The following is a 25,829-nucleotide window of genomic DNA, read 5'->3' on the forward strand; positions in this document are numbered from 1 at the left end:
GGTGTTTCAATAGGTCTGGTGCTGAGTGAGTTTCGACCAGAATATTTACGTGGGTTTAATATGCTCGTGTCAGAGGTACAACTGTGGTGCAATCAGATGCAAACTGCTTCCTGCTGTGATTTATTTTTAAGATGGAAAACTGGTACAATTTTTCTTCCTTCCCCCCAGTCACTGACTTCCCAGAGAAAGAATTTGTATTTCCCTTCCTCCTTAATGCTGGAGGGAAAGATTTACTGGACCATTTATTAAATATATTACAGCCGTCTGTTTTGCTGTGTCCCTGCAGTCGGGATATTTGTGTCACTTTCCCCTAATTTAATCATTTCCAAAATAATTTCTGGTTTCCAGCAGCATGCTCATGGCGTGCCATGGGATTCATTATGGGGGCTGTAGATCTTGGGGGCATTTTTCATTCCTTCACCCCCTGGTGCTTTTTTTGTGGTTGTTACCCTTCAGTCCCTGTGTCGCCCTCCCTGCCATCTGTGTCACTCCAATGACACAAAGGCTGATGGATTGGACGCTGCAGATGGACAAGCAGTGACTCCAGTAGGATCAGGGCCCAGCTCTGCTCTCCTTCCCACTGAGTGCCTTCTTTTCCTTGAGGACTCTCCTGACTTTTCCACTAGTGGGACAGGACCCATCACTGCAAGGCATTTCTGTCTCAGCCTGGGAGTCTGTGGTGGTGGGTTCACCTGGAAACGCTGTTTCTCAAGCTCTTTTTTTTGGCCATAGAAACTGTCACTGGCAGAACTCAGGGAAATCCTACCTTGCAAACCTCTTGCTGGTAACCACGGCGTGTTTGGGTTTTGGGGTTACAGATGAGTTTGTAAGGGGAATTAGGCTTGACCAACAGCGTGGCTGATTTCCCTTCCCTGATGTCCTGTTCCTCAGCCTGTCACTCCCTCTGGGTTCCGTCTGGGAATGAAGCTGGAGGCAGTGGACAAGAAGAACCCCTCCCTGGTCGGTGTGGCCACCATCACAGACATGGTGGACAACCGGCTGCTGATCCACTTCGATAACTGGGATGAGAGCTACGACTACTGGTAAACAGATCCTGTTTCTCACTCACACCTGCAAGGGCACTGGGCTTTGTTTTGCTCTTCCTCTAAGGGTAATAGTTAATATTTCAAATGTAGCCGCTGAAGTTGGGATCTTAAATCAGTTTCCAGGCAGGTGAATAATCACTTTGCCCAGAGAAGCTGTGGCTGCCCCTGGATCCCTGGAAGTGTCCAAGGCCAGGTTGGAGCAGCCTGGGCTAGTGGAAGGTGTCCCTTCCCATGGCAGGGGGTGGAAGGAAATGAGCTTTAAGGTCCCTTCCAAGCCAAACCATTCCATGATTCTATTCTATAATGCAGCTGCTGGGCTGGGAGTGGGTCAGGTTCCTCTGGCAGAGCTAAAGGAAGAGCAAACTCCACCAGCACTTGGAATTAGTAAGATCCTGTGCTCCACTTCTAGCAGTTGGGTGTTGGCTTATCTCTCTGCAAGCTTCTGCTGGGAAGCAGACAGTGCTGGAGTCAGGAAAAATCTTTTCCATTTCCTTCAGCAGAGTTTGGCTGAGACCCTCTGAAAAGAAAAAGAATTGCCAACATTTAGGCTTTCAAGTCCTGAATTGCACCTGCAGAGCTTTGCCACGCTATTGTTTCCATTCACAGGCCTTCACATCTTGTTCCTTTACTTGTTTCAACCTGGGAAGCTTTGTTTCCACACCGTGTTTTGTTTGGAATTTGAAAATTTTAATGGGAAACAGAAGCAAACAAAGCTTCAAAGTACAGCTTGGCTGAAAACACGTGGGTTTCACCCTGGATCTGAGAGACTGCTCTGGTCCCTTCCTTTGAGCAGGTGTGACAAAAGGGGCTGTCACAAATTGGCCCTTTGTCTCCTTCAGGGACTCAGAAGATCTAAACACGTAATAAAATTGGGAATCAGGCAAACTACCAGTGGGATTCAGCAAGGATTAGTGGATAATGTGCAGCTCCTGGCAAAGACCTTAATAACTTCCCTTTCTTGCACAGTGATGGTGTTTGGGTGAGGGATGAATGTTTGAGGTTTGTTTCTTTGCTTCCTTTGCATTTTAGCCTGGATGATCTGTGTGCAGGCTGGGCTGTGATGGGAGTAGTTTGTGCTGGTGATTTGTGGAAGCTTTTTTTTGGTGTTTTTTCAAGATTTTTAAGGCCCAGAGAAGCTGTGGCTGTCCCATCCCTAAAAGTGTTCAAGGCCAGGTTGGAGCAACCTGGTCCAGTGAAATGTCTCCCTGCCCATGGCAGGGATTTGGAACTGGATGTTCTTTAAGGTCCCTTTCAGCCAGGATCTCCACTTTATGATTTTTCTTTGTATTTCCCTGTCTTTGGGGGCAGCTCAAATGCCTGGAAAACTTGGCCTTACCATCCTAACGGGGTAATACTCGTGTTCCACACAGTGATCACACCCACTGAAAGCATCTGCTCCCCCAGCAAATCAGGCAGCATCCGAAATCCTGCTTTTCTTTGCTTTTCTCTCTAAATGTGACTGCTGCCAACTTCTCCCTCTCTGGTTCAGGTGTGAAACGAGCAGCCCGTACATCCGTCCTGTGGGCTACTGCCAAGAAACTGGGACCCCACTGACAACACCACCTGGTATGTTCAAAGTGAGATTTCTCTCCTGCCTCAGCCAGAAAAAAACTGTAAAAAACTGAGTCTTCCACGTAATTTTACAGGTTTGCAAGTTCCACGTTCCACTCAGGACTCTTTACTGACTGAACAATATTGTTGTTCGTGCCTTTTGCCACTGGATTTTGTGTTGGTTCGCAGTTCTTTCAATGAGTGGGAGGGGGGTTGGTGGCTTAGAGGGGAATTTGATTTCAGGAGCTCAAAACTTTGAAGGATTTCCAGCAGTTCCTTCAAGCTGGAAGAAAAAGGAAGCGGTATTGTGATTTCCTAGATGGAATTTCTGGAAGTGAAGGAGTGGCTGAAGCCACATCTCTTTCTGCTGCGCTGGAATTTGGTAGATGAAGGGAATGTTGGCAAATGAGAAAGGACAGAACGTACAGGGAAAGCAGTGCTGTTTTCAGGCTTCATTCACCTTAAAAATAGCAAACATAATAAAATTAACCCTGCCATTTGCCAGACTGACAAGCCCTGGAGCAAGAATTCCTGTATTTGCGGTGGATCTGTGGAGCAGGAGGCACTACAAGATCCCTCTGCACGGGAGGGATTGGCCTCTGTGCTTTTCCTACAGGGCTTGTAAACATCTGTCCCTGCTCTCCTGGAATGTGCAGCAAGGCATTTCTCTGCTCACATCAGGATTTCCTGTGCCCCCAGCAGCCCCTGCAGCCAGTTCTGATCTCTGCTGAGGGATTTTAATGCAGCAGTTTGCAGACTGAATGCTCTGCATTCGGTCCCTGCACCCTCCTGCCCAAAGCAGCCAATCCTGGGTGTTAAAATTACTGAGATGGGAAGAGAAAAAAAAAAAAAAAAAGAGTAGTTTCTTAAATGTAATTGCCAGGGAGAGACAACCCAATGTTGTTAGAGCAGCACACCCAGGGAGCCTTTTCTCTCCAGGCTGCTGGTTTTACTGAGCAGGCAGCAGGAGGTGAGAAGTCTCTCCAGTCTTGCAGGCAACTCACACACAGAATAGTTAATAAAATGGGAAATTAATTCAGTGATGCCACCGCACAGCGCCGAAATCTCTGACTGGCCTTTAATTGGCAGCTTTCTCAGGAGAATAAGAATTGATTGAGCTGTGCAGAAATGAACTTGTCAGGGTTAAAGCCCAGTGTAGGGCCTGGGGAGCTGGCAGTGTGGCTGCTGGAATGGTGGGGAGGGGCAACGAGGCCACTTTCCAGCACCATCCATTGCAAGTGCTAAATCAGCATCATTAACCATGGGTTACAGAGCTGCTGCCCTGTTGTTTTTAACAGTAAACGTGAGGTTTTTCTTACTTAATTCTGGGGTTTTTTTCCCAGGATACAAGGATTCCAAAGCCTTCTCATGGGAGAAATACTTGGAAGAAACTAATTCCCAAGCGGCCCCAGCAAGAGCATTCAAACTGGTGGGTGAATCCCTCGGATTGTCCTTGCTCAGGTGCTGTCATCCACCCTTTGGTGCTACAGGCTTTATTTGAGGGTGGCTCACCTTGCCTGTGCCAGGAGGGTGAAACTGGGTTTTACTTTAAGGTGATCTCCAGATCTTTAAGATGATGCTGCTCAAACAAAACACACACAGAGCAAAACACAAGTTGTTTGTTTGTTTGTTTTTTAAACGCCATGAAAAGCTGTCGTGGAAAGGAGTTTTGACTAAATATCTCCAGTTGCTCCACTGGCAGATTTAAGGGAAGAGCCTTCAGTCCACACAGAAAACTGGTGGCTTCCAGAGGAACGTGGGAAGTGCCTCAGAGAGGGCACAGAGTGGAGAAAGAGCTGCTGGAGGGGGGCAGAGGGGATCTCCCAGCTGACACCTTGAGCAGGACTGGTGCTGGTTGAACAGCCATTCCCAGACTCTCCCAATGTGAGGGTCAGAAGTGGGAATCACTGGTCTGAAACTGGGCATATGTGGTGGGGGAAGGAAGGAAAAGGGAGGGGTGTGGATGTGTTTGAGGGGAATGACAAGTGTGCACTCATCAGCTGGATAAAAAACCTCTCTAGAATACTTTCACCTTGCAGTTGGGCAAATCCATATTTCCCTGCCAGGTGAGGGTGGAATTAAGGTAGAGAAGTTCCTATCAAGGACTTACATGTTCTAATATAGATCTTAGTTTCTCCTGGGGAGAAAACAAGTGTATTAACAGATGAAAGAGCATTTCTGCCAAGCTCCTGGGTGCAGTAACATCATCCTGCAGGCTCTGAAGGTGCTTCTCTCAACCTTGGGAGCACGAGCTTTTGTTTTCTTTCATTGCAGTTCAGTGCATTTATCTGGAAGCTCACTGAGAGCAGAAACAAAACAAAACACCTTTAAAATAACTTACAAATACTTTAAAATTGATTTTTTTTTTCCCCTTCCACGCTGCTGGCTCACCTTGCTAAACTTTGCAATATGTTCAAAACCTTTTCTGTGCCGCTGTGACACTTGGTTCCTTCTGCTGCAGTTGGGAGTTGCAGGTTAATACCTGCTGCCCTCCTGTGATTTTGTTGGAAAGGTGCTTGGGACTGAGGAGGAAAAGCAATCAGGGAGGCCTCAGATAAGGGAGGCAAAAATCCAGCCAGACAGGTTTGATAATTGCTGGGTTTCAGCAGGTGTCCACTGGAGGTTGTTGCAGGTTGCAAGGTGGATGTCAGGGGTTTGAAGAGGCCGGTTTTGCCTTTTCAGAGAACTCTAAAAACACAGCTGGAATTACCTGCAGCACAGCTGAACTCCAAAACATCCCTGGGATCAAGGTTTCCCAGAGGGGATACACTACCTTGTCTGCCTCCTTTCCTGTTTCCTGGACATCACTGTTCTGCTCTTTCAGGTGTCAGGCTTTTAGAGATGAGTAGAAACACAAAACTCCAGAGTGTAAATTAGCATCCAAAACTGTGTTTCAGAAATGAGACAATAAAAAAAAAAAAGTATTTGGTATATCAACAGTTATTAGAACTCTTTTCAAGATCAAACCTCGTTATTTTTCTGGCTTGGTTGGGCTGAAGTGCAAATAAATGGCGAAGTTATTGATTTTTTAAAAATTATTATCATTATGCCAGTTAGCAATTACAGGAAATCAGTACATAAAAATACGGGTTGAGAGCCAGAACAGGGATTTCTCACTGAATTAGTTGTTAACAGTTTTAAAGAGCTGTCTTGTCTAGTCTGGAGACACTGATCATCAGCACAAATAGCAGGTCTTGGGGCTGCATTTCTGCCCTCTCCTCCCCTCACAAAAACCTCAGGAGACAGTTCCATTGTAAGCATCACTGCATTTCAGCTCATCCTCTGGGGGCTGGCAATTCAAAACCCCTCATAAATTATTGCCAGAAGGGCAACAGCCCTTCAGCAAGGCTTAAACAAACAGCCTGGCTCCTCTTCTGGGCAGGATTTGAATCTCAGGCTCCTTCCTCAGGGCAGACAGGCAAGGTTGGCTGGTTCAATAACATGATCTTAAAAATAAAAGCAGTTCAGATTTGTCTGGTTTCCAGTGTGCCCTGTGGCTGGGAGCCTGTGGGGAGATACATGTCTGTGTCCAGGTGAAATGACCAAAGAGGAACTTCAGCTTGGGAGTTTGGGGACCTCCTTCCCTGCCCCCACCCACTGGCAGTAAAAAGGACAAGGAAGATTGGCAGGGAAGAGTGGTTATAATCACCTTTTCATTTACCTGATTGTGTTCAGACAACCAGTTTATCATTTCTTGCTGAAATCCTGACCTCTGCGTGCAGAAGCGAAGGGGGATGTGTTTGGAAGGAGCATCCAGAGCTCCATAAACCCCAGCTCTGGAGCTCAGAGGAGGAATTTGCAGTCAGATAAATGGAAAAATTGGGCAAAGCTGTCTGTTGCCCAGAGGTTCAGGTTGGAAGGGACCTCTGGAGGTCGTTTAGTCCAAGCAGGATCACCTAGAGCAGGTGGCACTATTGGGTCTTGAATTTTACATCCAGGTGGGTTTGAAATGTCTGCAGAGAGGGAGACTCCACACCTTCCCTGGGCAGCTGCTCCAGGGCTCTGCCACCTCCATGGAAAGAAGTTCTTCCTCCTCATGAGGTGGAACTTGTGGTTTAGTTCATGGCCACTGCTCCTTTTCCTGTTGCTGGGCACCACTGAACAGAGTCTGGCACCATCCTCTGGCACCCCTTGGAAGTATTTGCAGGGATTCCCTCTCAGCCTTCTCTTGTCTAAGAGAAGATCATCTCTCTGCTGGGTTTGGGGTGTTGCTGTCAGGCTACAGTTCCTTGTGTCAGTGGAGCTTGTGGTGGTGTCTGGCCTTTGGTCTGTGAGGGAAGAACCTCCTACCCTGGCTGGGAAATGCTGGGACAGCTCAGGCTGCCTCGAGTAATTTGGGACTGCTGACAAACACACACCTCAGTCCTCTTGGGAACTTTGGTTTTGACCTCTTGGGAACTCTGGTTTTAACCTCTTGGTTACTCTGATTTTAACCTCTTGGTTACTCTGATTTTAACCTCTTGGGCGCTCTGATTTTGGCCTCTGGAGCAGTCTGTGTGAGATCAGTGCCCAGAGCTCCAGAGGGGTGGATGAAAACCCGAGTGCGTTGCATTCCAAGCAGGTGACCAGCTCTGAACTCCCAGGCTTTTTAACATTCCTCTTACAATGCTCTCTTCCAGCGCCCCGCTCACGGATTCCAAGTTAATATGAAGTTGGAGGCTGTGGACAGGAGAAATCCCATCTTGATAAGAGTGGCAACTATAGTCGACAAAGACAACCATCGCATTAAGGTGTGACCTTGCTCCCGAGTGCAGAGCCCTGTGCTGAGGAACAGAAAAAACGCCCCTCGGTTGGAGGAGCAGCAAACAACTGCCTGGCAGCTGATGTGGCCTCGGGGCCTGCCCAACTGGAAATGATTTCTGCTGCTTTGTTCTGCTGAAATCTGATGGAATTGCCTGGTGTTGTTAGTTGCTGTTTTTAATGTAACTGCTCTGAAATGACACTTGACAGTGTGATTTGCCATCTCTCTCGGCGTTTTTCTGTGTGCTCTCTGGGGCTGAAGGCAGCATTAGTGTTCAGCTGGGGGGAAAATACCTGACAGGGTTTTTTTCCCTACCATGCTTTAAAGGAAAACTCAAAGCAATTTAAACCCTGGTCCGTGAGGGAAGTGGTTTCATTCTCCAGTAGGAATTTGTAACATAAACGGAGTCTTAAGTAATTCTTTCCACATAAATATATTGCCAGAAAAATCTGGTGTGCTTTGGCTTCTGAGAAATTAAGTGTGAGCCAGCTAAAGTTGAGGCTGCACTGATGGAAGCTCCTTGGCCACAGGTCTCCTTCCCAAAGGGTGGTTGTGTGGGCAGGAGTGGAGTTCACTTCCCATTATCCAGTTGATTCTCAGTCTCATTTGCTGTGAGCAAAAGCCAAGTTTTGTTAATATATGGTAGCTTGATATTCAATTCATCCATTTGAAACTTTCCTGCACAGCCAACCCAGTAGCCTTTAAACTCCAGTGATCTTCAGTCTTTGTTAACCTGGCCTGGATCTGAGCTATTACCAGGAAATTGTAGCTTGTCCACTGCAAAACTCACCAAACTTGTTGGCTTTTCTGGTGTTTTGGGATCCTCAGAGAACAGAACAATTAAATAATCAGTTTGTTTGCATAGCTTTGGGCTCTGCCTGTAGAGCAGCCTGTGGTCTGTGGGGTGACACAAGTGTGTCACCAGAACCTGGTTGTTCTGTAAAGCACAGATGCAGGAAAACAAAGAGTTACACTGAGCACAGGGATGATTGTGCCTGACTGAATGATTGAAATGAAAGGCTGAATGAATCAGTCCCAAGCTGAGCAAGGTGAGACAGAGGGGGAAGTCAACATAAAAGCTGAGTCATGCCCTTAAGTGTCTCTCTGACTGAGACTGTGCTTCTTTCAGATCCATTTTGATGGTTGGGACCCTCATTATGATTTCTGGGTGGATGCAGACAGCCCTGACATCCATCCCGTGGGCTGGTGTGCCAAGACTGGACATGCTCTACAGGTCCCTCTAGGTAAACAGAGACACCCCAGTGTGATGCTGGATGGTTTCCCTAAGTGCCTTTTTGCTCTTCACATGCAAATCTGTTTAACTGCTTTTTTATTGTTATTATTTATTTTCTATTTTCAGGTGCTGAGGATCCAGAGGGAGCAGTGGGACAAGTGTGTCCCACTCCAGGCTGCCACGGGATTGGGCACGTCCGGGGACCACGATATGGGACACATTACACGTATGTAAATGAGATCCTCTGAGAGTCTGAGGGCTGTTAATAATGATAATGCAGCAACAAGCACCTGCACTGCACTGAAATGATCTCAGTGTTTATCCTGGAGGTGGTTATATCTGCAATTGCAGCTCCCTCTTGTGTCTAAATGTGCTGTTTCATCATAAATTCTGTTTATACCAGTATAATCATTAGAACTGCATTGCAAACATATTAATTCACTCCAATTTCTGCATTCCAGCAGTGCTAAAGGAGGGGTTTTTGTAAAATAATATACCCAAGAACAGCAGGCAAGGAGATATTAAAGAGGGAGAGAGTGTGAGTAGGTTATTAAACTACGAGTGAGGAGAGCTGGCTCAGGTTTTGTGCTCTGCCTTTTGATTTCTCTTGGAAGGGAAAGGTTTTTCTCAAGTGAACTATTTTAAAGAGCAAGAAAACAATCTCAGGTAAGAGGTCTGAAGATCTGGTAGCTTATAGTGTGGGCTTTGGATTTTTCAGAGTGAAAGTTGCCAAACTCACTTGTTCCATGAGATGTTCGAATAAGCAGGTGACAGAGGACGGGCTCTTCTTTAACAACACCTCAGAGTGGGTGATAACATCTCCCTGAGTGTTTTTTTTCTGGGTTTGTGATGGATTTCTGTGCCTGAGGCTGCTGGTAAGGCTGTGTGACTGGAAAGCATTGTCATCTCTCCCTGGTTTTTGTTTCTCTGTCTCAGGTTAGTTGGCTGCCCCTACTCTGACGTGAACCTCAGCAGAGAGAGCTCCTTACAGGACCGGCTGAGCGGGGAGAGACCTCCCCCTGGGAATACCATGCAGAAAGCCAAGAGGCTGGAGACTCCTGCCCCATTCCTGCTGGGAGCAGGGGAGTCTTCTCAGGGAGACTCTCCCCAGTCCAGGTGAGCTGAACGTTATTCTTGGCAGGTACTGGGGAAAAAAAACCATTTACAAGGATAAAAACCACCGGAATTGGCAGAGAAGCAGCAGAGCATTGAGTTCATCTGTCTGTAATATTGACCCGTGGCCCCAGACACTCTTAACGCAGAGCAAGGCACTTTTATACCCTCATATGCCTTAATAGGTTTCTTGATTCCTTAATCCTGCTGCTCTGGTCACATTCCAGCAAAGGAAATTGCATTCTGTCTCCATAAATTTTTCCTTGCTGTTCCAATTTAAAATATGTTCTTTTCCTTCGTTCCCCTGTCCTAAAACTGTCAGGCCAAGGTTATTTTGCACCATTAAACTGTAAGTGCAATCCAGACTCTGTGTGTATCACTTGGCAAACAAGTTGAGCTCCTTCAGATACTTTGTTTTCTTACAGGAAACTCTTGGAATTGAGCACCATTGAAGCAAACTGTGGGTTAGTTCTTGGAGCACAGGAGGGAGTTAAATGTGTTGTGGGACAGGCCAGGGCACAAAGGATTTTATTAAGATCATCTTTAGTTTTCACAAATCCAGTCTCACTGGGGCAAACTCCAGCAATACTTTTATTCTTGTTTGTTGTGTATGAAGGCTTATATGTATTTTAAAGTTCATCTATTTGTTCAGATTTATAACATTTCCAAGATCTGTTTGGCCAGAAAAAAAGGAGTGAGCCCCCCCTCAAAGAATCATCTGCCTCCTCCCAACTAGAACTTAATTTCCTAATTTTCACACCAGAATTGATTGCATTTCAATGGCACTGTTACCATAAAGCCCCCTCAGGAGATTTGGGATTCTCACAGAATGAACATCATTCTAGAATTGTGATATATTTCTGTTCTTCTAAGTATTTATTTCATTTCCTCCTAGTGGGAGGTCTGAATTCAGCCTGTAAATCTGGTAACACTCTGCTGCTTGTCCTTCCTTGGCCAACTCTGTAGCTCAGTTGATGCATCAAACTTAGTCATGGAGGTTCTTAAACATTATCCAGAGGTATCAGGATTCAGAAATCTTAAATCCCTGGCTTTCCCCATTACACGGTGGGTTCCTGCGGGATCAGAGCCCGAGTCCACAGAGCCTGATTTATTTCCCAGCATCTCTCCCAGTCCATGCAGAGGAGTAACAAGGCACTTTGTGACTCGTGGGGAGGGAAAGTTCCACCACTAGATGGTAGTTGCTGCTCTCACTTGGAAGGAGCAGCCAGCTCTGCTCTCCGGTGGGAGAAGGGAGCGGAGAGGGTGCCAGCTCAGCTCCTGTCATTTGTGTTTCTTCCCAGAAAAGCTGCACCAGACGGTGAGAAGTGGTGTCAGAGCAGCGTTCACACTCCATCAGAGCAGTCTGAAAACAGTCAGGAGAGAGACTGGGGAGAGGAGGATTCCTCTGCAGACATCAAAGCCACCCCAAAAACGTAAATAAGACCCGCCTGATGTATTTTTGTGCATTAACCATCGTGTTTCTTGATGCTGCTGCTGGATCTGAAGTAAAGGTGTAAATCACAACTTACAGTTTGATCAGGGATTGGCAGCAGAGGGCTTTAGGATGACATGGTGAATCTCTTCCCTTCCTCCCAATATTTTTGGCCCTCTCTTTCCCTGCAGCGAACTCAAGTCTGAGTTCCAGCCGTGAATTTAATGGCTCTGGGATTGGAGCAGTGCTACTGCTTATTTTAAGAGGGAAAAGTTTTTTAGTTTCTCTTAAGTTTCTTTAAGTCCCATTAATCTCTATATAGAGAAGAAATTACATCCATTTCTGTAATACCTGAAATGTTCTGTAATTGCTGCTTTCAGGCTTGGGTGCTCACATGCCTATATCAAGTTCCAGCTGGTGAAACAGGAAAGCAATGGGAAAGGTTGGTTAAATTTTTATTCCTTTTTCTTGGTGTGTTCATATCCCTGCAGTCACGAGGAGCATTCAAAAATTCACAGCTTTTTTGGTTTTTGATTCCACAATCAAGGTGAAGCTGGAGGTGATGGCAGTGGTGCTTTTAATTCCTTTAAAATGATGAGAAAGAGTAAAATCACTTAGAAGTGAAAGTTTTAATACTTTATAGAGTGAAGGTTTGTATTTATTAACTGAGAAGACAATTTGCAGCAGCTCTTGTGCCACTGCAGACTCTTCTCTAGTGGCAAAGGAAAGGGTTTTCATTCCCAAACAGTCTATGGCCTATGTCAGGCCTTGACAGAGCCAGCACAGTGTCAAGGGAGACTTGCTTAAAAACCTGGCAGATAGTTTAAGTTCCATCAGCTTCTTTTTTTAGACCCTCCTGGCTGTCCAGAAATGTATTCTGAATCATTTGGGGACTTTTTTTTAAGGTTTTCTTAAAGACTGGGGAAAAAAAAAAGATGTTAAATGGAAAAAACAATGGGTTTTTTTTTTTTTTACTTTTCCTGGTACGTGACAGGTTAAGTTTCCAGAGCAGCTTTCTGCTATCACTTTAGCAAACCATATGCTTAACTTTCAGATTTACTATAAAAAGCTATTTCAGAGAACGGAGCTGACCAGGCTTTTAGGAGGATTTAACATGGTAATAAGTCTCCAATCCAAAATAGCTAAGCAGGCACAAACTGGGACAGGTGCCTAGGCTTTTTTTTTTTTTTTTTTTTAAATTTATTTATTTATTTTTTAATACTCATATTTTTTACCTGGTGCTGAGTTCTGCAGTCAGAGCTGAGGGATCTGCCAGCTCCGAGCTGCAGTCACAGCTGGCAGGGAAAGCTGCCCAACCATCCATTTCACCTTCACCTGACACAGGATGATGGAGATCAGGGGAGGGAAATGCAGCAATAATCCACTGCCCTGTAATGTCACAGCTACCCGGAGCTTCCAGCCCAGCTCTGTTTAAACTGTTAGATCTCTGCTGCTTTCTCAGAGGGAAAGTCATTTGTTTGGGTGCTTTTGGTGCTTAGCACGAGGATTTGGGCTTAGGGGAGGAAAGGAGTTGGCATGAGATGGAAGCAGTGGGGGAAACTTTGGGCACGAGTGGGACCTCGTGGAGCAGGGAGAGGTGGGGACAAGGACAGTGGGACATGGGAGGAGTGGGGGACATGTCTGTGCCTTGTTCTCCCCAGGAGCTCCTGAACTGAGCAGCTCTTACTCAGACTTTCTTTGTTTTAAACCCTCCCTTGGTCTCATTATTAGAAATTTGATAACATTCAGTGCTGTCCCGCTTCCTTTAGGGACATGGAGATGAGGTGACCCTCAGGACAAGGGCAGTGACCATTCCCCAGAACAAGCTTTACCTCCAGTGCTGGAAAACCATGGAAATCTGGGGGGTTAATACTCTGCTATTTTCCTTTGTGCTTTCCAGGTAGTGACTGGCACTCCCCACAGGTCTGACACCCCAGCCCACTGAGCTGAGGCAGCTGCTCCAGGCTCAGGGAAGGCAGGGATCCCTCCCAAAGGGAGGGATAAATCGGGAATGCCGTGTGGCTGCCGCGGGATGGCGCCGGGCAGGCAGGGGCTGGGGGCAGCCCACCCTGACCGCCCTCAACCCCAGGAATGTTTCCCAGCTTGTTTCCATCCTCTGCCTGGCTTCCTGTTGTATAAGCAGCACATCCCTGCAGGACCATGACTCTGCACTGCTCCAGTGATCTCATTAGGGAGGGGTGATTTCTTCCTCTCTCTCTCTCTTTTTTTTTTTTTTTCTGTCTTGGTTTTTAAAGCTTCCGTCACTTGACACATGAGGAGGGAGTTGATGTCTGGAGGTAACAGGCAGCACTCCTGGCCTGGGAGTCTCCCCAGGAGCGAGCCCAGGCCACGGGCTGGCAGGCACAGAGCCCTTCCCAGGCTGGCTCCAGCTGGGAGCTGGAACTGTGCCATCAGTTCCCAGCCGAAGATGCTGTTACCAGAACTCCTCCACCTTGTCAATAAAAGGCTGCAAACATCTTCTCTGCTAGCAGCATGACATCATTTTCCAGGGAAGAAGCTGACGATAAAGCCTCCAGCCTGGCAATCTTATCTCTTTTTTTTCCCCTCTCTCCTGCTCAGGAGGGTGGGAAGGACAGCCTGGAAGCTCAGTGTGCCTTGTCTGGCCCCCCCTGACCACCCTGCCTTGCTCCCTTCTCCAGACTGTGACCCTCCCTCCTGCTCTGTAATTGCTCCTACTTGGAGCCTGGCTCTGACTTGTCTTCCTTTCCTTTTCCAGGCCCTGATTTGGATCTCCAGCAGGCCCTCCACCAGTCCATCTTCATGCCTTCCCTGGCCTCTAACCCGACCCACCGGCTCCATCTCTTCTGGGAGCAGCACTGCAGGCTCTTGCCAGAGGTCTCGGGCCTCACGGCCAAACAAGTTGCCAAATGGACTGTGGAAGAGGTGAGTTCCCTGTTCTTCTGCTCTCCTGGGCTGCAGGAAAGCCAGCACCCTCCTCCTCTGGAGTGCTAATTGGGAGACATCTTTATTTTCTTCCCTTTCCTCCTCTGCTTGCTGTGCGTGTGCCACAGCTGACTCAGCTGGAAGTTCCCCCCAAGTCCCTTTATCAGGGAAGGATCCCTGTTAACCCTCTGGTATCCACAGCTTGCATAGGATTCTCTCCCTCCCCTCCCTCCCTTTGTTTGTTTATTTAGCCCTTGATCTCTCAGTCCTCAGGCCTGATGCATCCATCTGACAGCAGATTCCCTTCCTCTCTGATCTCCCTCCCCCTCTCCCGTGGCTTTGCTGCTGATTCACTTTCTTGCAGAGAATTCCAAACTGTGCATGCCCACTCCTCCTGCATCTTCCTGCCTGATTCCCCTGGGACAAAACTGCCCACAGCCTGACCTGATTTCTGGCAGAGGTATCTGTGCAGCTGGGGATGTGTCTCTGCAGCTCTGGAGATGTCTCCTGTAATTAGGTGGTGTGTGAAAACCCGGAGTGTTTTGTGTGCTGAGTAGTTGGTTTTTGCCTCGATGCCTTGGGCATAAATAATATTTGTCTCTGTGCTGGGGAAGTGGTGACAATTTGGATGCTGGCACTTAATTGCAGGGCATTTAATCCAAGAGGAATGTGCTGTAGTGTTGTGCTTGCAAGGATGCAGGGAATCTGCAGAGCAGGAGAAAGGTGCTGCTCGTGGTGATGCAGAGAGGATCTTCAGAGACTTGCAGAAAGTGCATTTTCCCCAAGTGCCTCTTAGCATCAGATAAATCCAATTTGACTTTGCTGTTCGTGCTGGAGCACTGCTGGGAGTCTGGGGGGATTGCAGTGATGTGGGAGATGGGAACCACAGCAGCTGGGAAGGGGACAGAACAATTAGGGTTACTGTTTTAAAACTTAGTTTTTGTGGTGGTTTTTTGTTCTGTTTTTTTGGTTTTGTTTTTGGTTTTTTGCTTGTTTCTTTCTTTGTAATGAAGATTTGCTCTTCCTGTCCTTTTGAAAAAGCTTCCAATGATTTGTCCAAAAGGTCTCTTAGCAAATCAATAAAGTCAGAAGCAGTTAATCCTCTGACATGATAATCAAAATCTCTTTCTTTTGGATAAAACAGGGAGGCTGGTTCATGTGGAAGTACAGTGGCAGAATCCAAGCCAAATAAAATTTGTCCTTTGCAGTTGACCTTTAAAGCAACTGCTGGGCAAATTTATCTGGGATATTAGTTTGATAAGAGATGAGTGTAAGCAGGGACCACAGGACATGGATGGAGGGCACTGGATATAGTGATTCTACCCCAGAATACCCTGAACTCTGTGCTGCAGCCTGAAACAACTGAGGAAGTTTTGGCTGCCAGTAGCAGTGTGATTGGCACGTTAAAAAGCTCAGTTGCAGCCCCACAACCGACTGGCTGAAGTCATTACGGGTTTTTGTGTTGCATTTCAATAAAGGGGGTCTGGTTTTGCAAATTATGTTCATCACAGATTCCCAGAGGAATCAAATCTGGGCTCTGTCTGAGCACTTGCAGGATCAGCATGTGCAGTGCAGTGAAGCCTCAGGTCTGGGAGATGAAAGCAGCAGGGCTTGCTGTGTTTTAGGGAGTCCAGAGTACATTTGGTCTGTCGGCATTTGGGCTCCCAACATCTTCCTGCAGGGCAAACATTTGCCTTTGGGTTGTGCTTTGAACTCTGCTGCACAAAGGAGCCCGTTTTGCTGATCTGAAACAAGAGGGTGTAAAATTCTCCTCTGGTTTCGGGCTAAAGAACTGTTTTTATTTTATAAAACCCACATAAAGGGGAAAAAAAAATGTTGCTTTAATTCTCTGCTGGTTGAGAACAGCTGAAATGGCAGAGCAGCAGCAGCATTTAGGGGCCCTCCAGCAAAGAAACTCCTGCTAACACTGAGCAGGCAACAAGAGGAGTTACTTTAATGCAGCTTTGGTATTTATTGAAAGCTTCCTGTCATGTTTTTAGAGCACAGCGTATTGACTCACGGAAGAACATTAAGATGTGCTGCAGTTGTATTGTTCATTAGTTAATCCTGCATCATTGTTAATACCTTGGAGGGGGGGGGACTGTCCTTGTGCCAAGTGCTTTTGGGTTTTTAAATCCCAGTTAAGCCCAGCTTGTCACTGGTGGCCTCAGGAGAGGTGTCAGTCCTGCAGGAGCTGGCCCAGGGGTGCAGTGGGAGACAGGCATTTGCCACCCAGGGGTATAAATCCAGTGCTGATCTCAGTGTGTCACATCTGGGATCACATCAGCACCTTCCAAATGGGTCACATGGAGTTTCTGAGGTGTTTTCAGCTCTTTTTCTACCCCTTTTCCTTTCCTAATGTGCACTGGGAGTGTAAGAGCTTCCAGCAGACAGCTCTGGGAGCACTGGGGTGGTTACAAGGATCTGTTTCTCCCATTTCTCCATTCCTTACAAAAGGAAAGCAGTATTTTGTTGCTGGTTTGTAATAGGAGTTTGTACTTCTGCAGGAGAAAATTTGGAGCCACTGCCTGATGGAGATGTGGATTTTAGGGATTCCCTTTAAAATGGAGCAGGAAGGGCTGGCAGGCATTCACCTCCTCAAAGGAAAAGCCTTGATCCCACTGTGTTCCCAACCTGTCCCAGTTCCTCACTGTGAGCCCCTCCAGCCTCACCCTTTCCCTGCGTTCAGGGCTTCCCTGCCACTGTTGGGGGGTTGGGTTGGTTTCCTGTGGTGTCACTGTGTTTTTACCTCATGCTCCTGAGCCTCCCTTGTCCCTCAGCTGCCACATCTTGGTCTGGGGACTCTCCTGCCCAGCACTGATGGCCCAGGCAGGTCCCTGTGGCTCGATGGAACCCGGGGTCTGTCTCCCCTTCTGAGACCCTTCATCCTGTTTGCTCCTCTTGCATCCTCTGTGCCTCTCTTTTCCCTGTCCCTGGGTAAACCCCAGGGCTCCTGTTTGCTTAAAAAGCCTCTCCTGTGGCACAGAGAGCTCCCACAAACGACTCCTGGGACAGATCAAAGGTCTGTCACTCGGTGTCGGTGACAGCAGCCAGCAGCAGTTGTGCAGGGAAGGACAGGAGCAAGGCAAGCTCAGGTCATTGCCAGGAGCTGTCTGCCAGCCTCCCAGTGCCAGACACTGAAGAGCCTCCTGCCCTGAGGGGCCCAACTGTCTCTTAAATTCTGGAAGGGCACCAGACCCTGCAGAAGGATTTTAAATTTGGAGTTTAATTATAAGGGGTGAGGACAATTTGAAAGGAAAGTGGTGTTTTTGTCATTTGGTCACAATGGGGAGTTTGCACTTCTTCAGGGGAAAATTTGGATGGAGAGGTGGATTTTAGGGGTTCCCTTTAAGTGGAGCACTGAGAGGGATGCTCTGCTCTCAGGTTACATAAGAGAAGCCACACAGGAATCGGAGCTGCTCCTGCCAGGGGAGAGCAAACCTGGAGGGCACTGAGAGCCCCACGGGCAGAGGGAGGGAATGACTCTCAGTCTCGTGGTGGGATCAGCTGGAGAGGCAGTGACACGATTTAGGAGAGGCTTTGACAATCCTGAGTTGAAGGGGTGCTCGTGTCTGACAGGGACCCCTCCCAGCTGCTTGTTTGTGTACAGGAGGAGATGTCACATCTGTAACAGCTCACATGGATGTGCCTCATGAAACAGGAGCTGTTCCTGCAAGGGAGCATCCAATTAGCAGGAGATGTTTGATCTGATTATGCCTCAATATACAAATCTTGTGTGAGCCAGTGGAGCTACAGCTGGAGAAGACAATACACATTAATTCATCCTGGGCTGCTCCTTGCACTCCTTAGTGTTATATAATGTAACCCAGGTCTCCAGGGAGATTATTCCAAATGTTAACAAGATTCCCTGCATAGAAAAGTTTTCCCTAGTGTGAAATGTAAAATTAACTTTTACCTGTCTAATCCTCTTGGTACCATGGATCCTGTGCACCCACCACGGATTAAATAAAACCAAAATAATAAACTCCTTTCCTTCCCAGCTCTCCTGCCTTTGGATGTTGGTAAACCAGCAGTGCTCATTCAGTTGGTTTATCTTGTCTCTCACAGGCAATGTCATCCTGGGAAACTTGCCTAAATCCTTTTTTCATCCTAAATTTACTTTCCAGCAATACTGTAGAGAAAGTGAAGTTGAGGGTAGGTTTAAAGTAGTGTAGCCATACACAGCTTTTAATCTGGGAAAAATAACGTTGATTTTGTGAGGATCTTTTAGAGGAATGGAGAAGCAGGGAGAGAAATGGTCAAATGGCAACAGGGAACAGTTAATGCTGGTAACCAGAACACGCAGAGGAGTTGCAGCAGCAACCCAGAAATATAACCCTTCATTAATGGGAGAGTTTTAAGTGTTAAAGTCGTAAAAATTTTAGCTTAAAAAAACTCCCATTCTGAATTGTCCGTGTTCCTTTCCCGGAATTCCAGGTGGTGAGCTTCATCCAGCGTTTACCTGGCTGCAAGGAACAAGCCTCTGTGTTCAGGGAAGAGGTAAGTGCAGCGTGCCCTGGCCCTGGGCTTTGAGCACAGACTGTGGCATTCGGGAGGCTGAACTCCAGCAGGGCTAATTGCATCCTGCTGCTTTAAATTCCCCCTGCAGTTCCAACCGGGGAGCTTGTGCTGAACATCCTGTCTTGGACCCGTCGTGCCGTGGCTTTGGCACCACTATAAAGATGTCCTGTTGGAGCGGGGTGGGGAGGATCTCATCTGCTGCCTCCAACGAGGACATGTGCTCCTGGGGAGCCTGGCAGGCACAGGGTTTTCCCAGGAATTGCTGGCTTCCCCCGTGGGGTGGGAGCAGGAGGAGAACCTTTCCTTGAACAGGGAGAGATTGGGAAGTCAGAGGGTGTCCTGCCAGCGTGGCTTCTGGGTGTCCTCCACAGGCACGGGATAAGGCTGTCCTGGTTTTTGGCACTTGGTTCTTGATTAATTTGCATGGATGAACCTTGTCCTGGGCTCGTCCCACAGCCTGGGCAGGACATGAGGGGGAAATTCAGCCCCTCTGCTCTTCCCGCCTCGGGTGGGACCCCACCTGCAGAGCTGCCTCCTGCTCCGGGGAACCAACATCTGAAGGATGTGGAGCTGCTGGAGCGAGTCCAGAGGAGGCCATGGAGATGCTCTAAGGATTGGAGCCCCTCTGCTCTGGAGCCAGGCTGGGAGAGCTGGGGATGTTCAGCTGGGGAAGAGAAGCTCCAGGGAAACCGTGGAGCCCCTTGCAGTGCCTAAAGGGGCTCCAGGAGAGCTGCAGAGGGACTTGGGACAAGGGCTGGAGAAACAGGTTTAAGGTCCCTTCCAACCCAAGCCATTCCACGGCTCTGTGACAGCTCCTGCTCTGGCTGTGAGAGCTCAGGGAAGGGCTGTTCCTCCCCTGCTCTGCTGCAGTGACTGCAAAGGGCAGGTTTGTGATAGTTCACTGCTCCAGAGCTGGCTCCTGTTCAGGGTCAGTCAGGCTGCAGTGCGTTTTGTGGATTTATGTATCTGTGCTTTCCTTCCCCCACGACTTTTAAAAAGCATGCAGACACACAAAACAGAGAGCAAAAGAAATGGAGGCTTGCAGAAAGCACTGTCCATAATGTGACAAATCTTGAACTGAATACGGTGGGAATAGTGACATTTATTCAAAGGAACCAATCTTTCAGTGTAGCTGAGTGTAAAAGGCGCATCCTGATTTTTAAGGAAGAGGCATTTAGAGGCAAGAGTGCTAGATAAACTGTACCAAGCAAATCTTGTAATGAATCCAACCGTTCTCCATGTATTTTATTTTATTTTATTTCTCCTGGCCATAATTTAAACAACAGCCACTCCTTTCTAGTCCTGACAGTGTCACAGCCGTGGTCTATTTTAATCCCTTATTTCCTGCAGCCTCCAAGTGTGATTCCCTGTGCCAGATTCGAGGAGCTTGCATTGTTTCACAAGTTCACGCTCAAACCAAATTGTCAGTTTGGAATTAAAAAACCCTTTTTAGCAGCTTGGCTTTGGCCAGAGTCACAGGTGTGAGTGACAGGAGAGCTGAGCTCCCCCACACTGTCCATTAGCTGGGATCAGCCTCTGAGTGCTCCACATCCAGGAGAAATAAATCCCTGGTAGACTTCTCTTGGCGGGGGGGGCTGGACAGGGATAAGTTGCTGCTTACATTAGGAATGAAGAGAACAAATTGTGCACAGAATTTTAAAAACCATCCAAATAGGATGGAACAAAGAAATGAATAATAAAGCCCAGACTCGTTTCTAGGTCCAGTTCAGGGCAGGTCTGTTTAAAATAAGCATGTGTGAGGCAATGCAGTGAAAATGAAGCATAGGAATAATATTGGACTCCAAAGCATTTTGAAATGTAGGACTGTTTTCCAGCAGTTTTCTGCTCCTCTTGACTGTATTATTTAATTTAAACAGCAGGCCCCATTTGTTTCAAGCTATTTTTAACACGTTCATTGCAGCAGTGTGGACTCTGGGCAGCCTGAAAATCAGATTGAGGGACTTTGTGTGGCCACCTGTGGGCTGGGAGCCCTGCTGGCATTCCCAGTGGAGGAGTCAACTTCCCAGTTCCTCCCAGTCACTTCACTGGGAGGTTAAATAACTTGCTGAGGGTCTCCTGTGTGATGGGAGGTGGGGAACCCAAATCTCCTCTCTCCCACTCTTTGATTTAATCATATTTACAGGAGTTTACTCAGTGTGTCCTCTTGCACCAGGCATTGACATCCAAAAAAAAAATTCCAGTTGGGAAGGCAACAAAAATAGCAGAACTGTTATTCTGGCTGGGCTGAGTGTCCCTCCTTGTCTGCTGCACTGCTGAGCATCAAGTGAGAGGAGGAGACACTGTCAGTCCCTGTAAATGGACTTTAATGGAATAACTTAGGGAGACACGTATTGTTTGTCTGTGTCCATTAATCTTTGGCTTCTTCCCTGCAGCATTTGGGGCTTATATTAATTATATCTGTGTTGTCTCTGTGGATGTTCTTGCTCAAGTAAATTTTTAACCTCTTCTTAAAATAGTATGTCATGATTTCACTCGCTGCTACCTAGAGCATCCTGGATTTTCACATGGTAGGGTGTTAATCACTTGCTTAATTTGCATCTAATTGAATATCTCCTTGCTGGTGGATTTTTCCAGACTTTGCCATGCCTTGGTCTATCCAGCACACGGTTTCTTTTGCCCTGTGCTGAGCAAGCCCAGTTAGTGCCACTGAAAAGGATTTCACAAGAGCCTCCTGTTTCTCCTTTAAACAGAGACTTGTTGTCTGGGGGCATAAAACATCCCAGTTGTGGGAGTAGCCAGATGTTCACATCTCAGGGATTGTTCTCATCTGGAAGGTTTTTAGCAGAACTGACCAAAAAAAAAAAGGGTGTTTGCCTTTAATTTTTACCCTGAACAGCTTTAACAGGGGTGGAGGAGTCTGTGCAGGGACAGTGCTGGATCAGGGGAATATATTAATTCTTGGATAGATTGGCATTCTGGATTTTCTGATCTAATTTCTGGCCACAGATTGTGAATAGGCTGTAGGATTTATGGCTTTTTAAAGCAATTCTAGTGACTCTAAATCCTATTGAAGAAGCACCTCATGGTCTCTCCATAAGCACAAACTGAGGCTTCTCCGTTTGCAGGAAAACGAGATGAGGTCTGTGGTCCTTGGGAAGGGCAGCGTGTCTGAGAAGATCCCAGGGTGTGGGATGTTTTAGGGAATGACCAGAAGTGGGAACCCTGCCTGTCCCTTGCTGGTTAATCCCTATTTTTGTTGTGTCCCAACCTCCAGCAGATCGACGGCGAGGCCTTCCTGCTCCTCAAGCAGAACGACATCGTTAAAATCCTCAGCATCAAGCTGGGCCCTGCCCTGAAGATCTACAACGCCATCCTCATGTTCAAATCTGCAGAAGACAACTGAGAGGAGCCCCTTTGGGCGCATCCCAGAGGGAATTCACGGGGAATGGGCCTTCAGCTGTGAGCATTCCAACATGCCCGGGGACTCGGATGTATTTTAAGTACAACTTGGTCCAAATATTTTGAGGTTATAAAAAAAAATCCTGCCACAGTCTGGAATATGGGGCAGCTTCACTTCCAAGAAGAGGATTATTATTATTATTATTATTATATTTTGTAATTGAATTTGGTTTTGATATATCAATCTCTTTTGGAGATGGAGAAGAAACCTCCGGTTCTAAGGGGAATCCAGGGTAGCATTGGTGGAGCTGCAGGAGCAGGAGGAAAGCTTGGAGTAAAACTGACTCTGTGTCCATGATAGTGCCTGAAAGAGAGACTGAGTGATCCCCAGCGAGTTCAACGTGTCCTGTGTGTGTAAGAGAGAGAGTGAGGAAGGAGGAAAAAGATGCACTTAAAGCAACTCCCCCATGTCCTTCACTGCTGTGACTCAGGAGCTGACCTTTTCAGGACTGTTAAATTCCAGTGTCTCCTACTGATCCTGGTGGTTCTGATCCCCTTGGCTTAAACCAGAGCAGGAAGGGAGTGTGGGCAGAGGGTTTCCATCAGTCATTGCTTCTGCCAGCAAGCAGAGCCCTCATTTAGCTCACCAGGACCTGTGGGAGTGGGCTTTGGGGAGGAAACGATCCCATAAAGGAATCCCCCACAGGAGGCAAAGGTAAATGTTTTAGCTGTAGTTCCCCCTCAGTGCTTTTATGCAGCTGCTCTCTGGGCCAGGAACATTTTCTGGCAAAATGGCACAATCAGGAGCACTTGGGGACTGGTTGGGCTTGTTCTTGTCCTCTGCACTGTCAGCCAAAAGCTGGGAATAGGGGTTGGAAACCCAGCAGTGGCCACAGTGTGTGTGTGTGTAAACAGATTTCCTAGAAACAAATGGCTTTTCTTTTGGCCAATCCAGACTGATGAGTTGTGCTTTGCCCCTTCTCCCCTCGAGTGGGACTTTGGAGGGTCCTGTGGGGCAGGGCAGCATCTCCTCTGCCTGTCCTGGAGGGAGGGAAGGCAGGCAGAGCACACATCCAGGGAAGTTGGATTGGAGAGGAATCAGGGCTTAAACAGACAGTGAAATGGGGTGGGAATCACTTCCCAAAAGAGCTGAGGTGCATCAGGAAAGGGAGCACAGCCTGTGTCCCTGTGCAGGCAGCCTGTGCTCTCCTGGTGGGGGGGGAGCACAAGACTTTCTTGCTCTGCTCAGAGCCAGTTTTAAGAGCATTCCCATGGGACTGGGACATCCTGGATGGGGTTTCCACACCATTCCTTCCCGAGCTGCCCTGTCCCCACGGGAACCTTGGTGAGCACCTCGGTGTTCCTGCTCCTGCCTGGCAGCACAGCAGCTCCTGCTTCCCCCTCTGGAGGCTCTCCCTGAGATATTTGGCTGTTCTGGAGTTTATCCAGGACCACCTTAGCCCACACATCCCTCACAGCCCTTCCTCCAGAGCTGCCAGCCTGAATCCTGCATGTGGGAGCCCTTCCAAGTGCCAGAGGCGTGCTCACCTCTGCCAGGGCTGTGGGAATCTCTCAGGGCACTGCATGATGGCATGATCCATCCATCCATAGGCGCCTCAAACTCCCTTGGCATCTCTGCCAGCAGGGTTGCTTCCCCAGAGCCACTGGGAACAGGGTGAACCCACTGCCCATGGCCACGTGGTGACACAAGGAATGCACTTGGACCTTCCCTCATCCCCCACGTCCTTTGTCCAACCTTCAGCTGCTGGGAAGGTCCTGCTGACTTGCCTGAAGTAGGAAGTTCCTTAGAATTGTAAACAGAGCAGAACCCACCCCACTGAAGCCATTCAGTCCTGGGATAATCGTTTAGAGAAGTTTGTTTCCACACTTTATTTTTTATAAGATTGTTAAGGAGTTTAAGCCTCCACAGGGAAGACACAGGGTAGGTGGGATGTTTAATAACTGAAACCTTAAATATCAGCCAGGCAGCTGCAGGAGAGAAATTCACTGCAGTGGTAACAACTAGGCAAGAGATGAATCTATTAATTTATTAAAATAAATTTTTTTTAGTCTTGATAACCAGGCTATTCACCAAAGAGTCCCATTCCTTTATCCTGCTCTGCACATCCAGCATCAACGTGAAGACTTGAATTGCAAGTGGCATGTCCTGGGCTCAGACAGAACTCGCCTCCTGGGCAGAGCAAAATCGCTTCTTGACAAGTGGAGCAGAGGATCCAGAGCTGGACTGTTTTATTCCTGGCTCTCCACTGGCTTGCTAAATAACCCTGAGCCTTTCCTTGCTCCAGTTTCCCCCTCTGTGACACCCAGCCAGGTGGGGTGAGTGCAATTTTGCCTCTCTCTTGTTCCTAACAAGCAGGTCCTGCCAGATTTTCTGTTTCACCTCCTCCCTTCGGGAACCTGAGTTGGGGGACAGCAGATTGCCTCTAGCACTGAGCCAAAATATAATATTAATTTCATTTCTTTTGACTATATATAGATGGAGGATGAAGAGAATCGGTTAAACAAGCAATGAGATTCTAGTCAGTGAAATTATTCAAACAGAAGAGAAATCTTTAATCCTTGGGGCTTCCAAGCCAGCTGGATCAAAGAGGAAAATGTGTTCTTGGAGGTTGTTCAGTGACAGCCAGCACAGTGCTTTCAGCAGGGGGGGAAGGAGGAACCTTTTAGGGCTGGAAGAAGGAGGAATGTGCTTCTTGTGCCTTTTTTTTGTAATCTGATAATTGTCTTTGCAGAGCAAGCAAGAATGTGCACACATCTATTCCCCGCTCCTTTCCCAAATATAGCTGTATTCCAATAAAATCCAGCGACTTCACCGGGCAAAAAGATTTAAAAACTCACTAATATTTACAAGACAGAAAAAAACCCAAACAACTAAACCAACTAAACCACTTTTTAGCCCCATAACTTAGGAATTCCTGGGTTGCTGATGCCATTCCTTTCCCGTGTGTCCCGGTGAGTTGTTCCTGCTGCCAAGCTCTGCTCCAGGCCTGTTCCCAGCCCTGCTCCAGGCCAGGGCTCTGCAGATGCCTTTGGTTTGTCTGATGCCTTGTTGTCTAATTCGAAACGTGCACTTTGAAGCAAAAAAAAAAAAAAAAACACCAAACCAAAACCCAAAGTTGTGGCTCTGAGGGGAACAAAGCTGAGGCTGGTTCATTCCAGCTGGGGTTGGGAGGATTTGGGGTCTGCTGGATGTCAGCAGGAACGAGTTGTTGGCCCAGCTGAACACAGGAACTGCTTAGAAATACAAATATATTCCTCAGAAACCACCCAGAGCTGTGACAAAATCCCTTGGGCTGGCAGAGAAATTGGGAAGTTTCAGTTCTCCAAGTGGATCTTATTCCTGGCTCTGTTTTATTTCCTGCATCCCTGTTTTTTTGAAACCTTTTTTTTTTGTCCTTTCCTCTTCTTCTCCTCGGTCTGAGGTCCTGTTGGAATTTTTCTGTGCCATCACCAATGATCATCCTTGTAATCCAGTAGCAGCAAATTCCAGCTCTGGGTAATGAATCCCATTAAGGTTGGACAGTGGCAGCAAAACTCTTCATCCAGAGGGAAAAACCCACCACTGAGCCCAGGGATAAGCTCGTTCAGCTGGACAAGATTTCCTGCCTGCTTCTTTCATGCCCTGCTTAGGGATTTTTTTTACCACAGGGAGCTTTAAAGTTTCTGACATCCCCTCCATCATGTGATGAGCCAGCTTATTTTGGAGATTCCTGTTACTTGAACTGGAAACACGTGCAGGGGAAGGGAGCAGGGCTCGGCTCAGCCTCGGGAATGTTTGCCTGTTTTAAACCAAATACTTGAGCTTTTCCACGCTAGCCATGCCCTTGCACTCCACCAGATGCTTTCCTCTGGAAATGTGAATAAAATTAATATAAAAGTTCCGAGCTGGTTGGTTCATTCTGGGGC

At 47.4% G+C, this 25,829-nt stretch overlaps 1 protein-coding gene across 4 annotated transcripts in view; it reads left to right on the forward strand.

The window, feature by feature from the left end:
• LOC114069765 (lethal(3)malignant brain tumor-like protein 4) overlaps positions 1-23,151 on the forward strand; it is a 28,597-nt gene extending 5,446 nt beyond the window's left edge. For 3 of the 4 annotated variants that reach the window (XM_027906781.1, XM_027906782.1, XM_027906784.1), the window contains 13 exons: positions 892-1,043; positions 2,536-2,612; positions 3,941-4,026; positions 7,217-7,327; positions 8,468-8,582; positions 8,699-8,798; positions 9,509-9,688; positions 10,111-10,149; positions 10,987-11,118; positions 11,498-11,559; positions 13,855-14,021; positions 18,459-18,521; positions 21,778-23,151. In XM_027906781.1, coding sequence (XP_027762582.1) covers positions 892-1,043; positions 2,536-2,612; positions 3,941-4,026; positions 7,217-7,327; positions 8,468-8,582; positions 8,699-8,798; positions 9,509-9,688; positions 10,111-10,149; positions 10,987-11,118; positions 11,498-11,559; positions 13,855-14,021; positions 18,459-18,521; positions 21,778-21,906 — 1,413 coding nt within the window. In that variant the 3' untranslated portion in view covers positions 21,907-23,151. The remainder of the gene's footprint in view (positions 1-891; positions 1,044-2,535; positions 2,613-3,940; positions 4,027-7,216; positions 7,328-8,467; positions 8,583-8,698; positions 8,799-9,508; positions 9,689-10,110; positions 10,150-10,986; positions 11,119-11,497; positions 11,560-13,854; positions 14,022-18,458; positions 18,522-21,777) is intronic. The other variant, XM_027906783.1, reaches the window with a different exon arrangement.
• Positions 23,152-25,829: the final 2,678 nt, after the last annotated feature.

Source organism: Empidonax traillii, unplaced genomic scaffold (genome assembly GCF_003031625.1).
Source record: "Empidonax traillii isolate 1590-97213 ecotype Southwest subspecies unplaced genomic scaffold, ASM303162v1 scaffold1356:size330773, whole genome shotgun sequence".
NCBI lineage: Eukaryota > Metazoa > Chordata > Aves > Passeriformes > Tyrannidae > Empidonax > Empidonax traillii.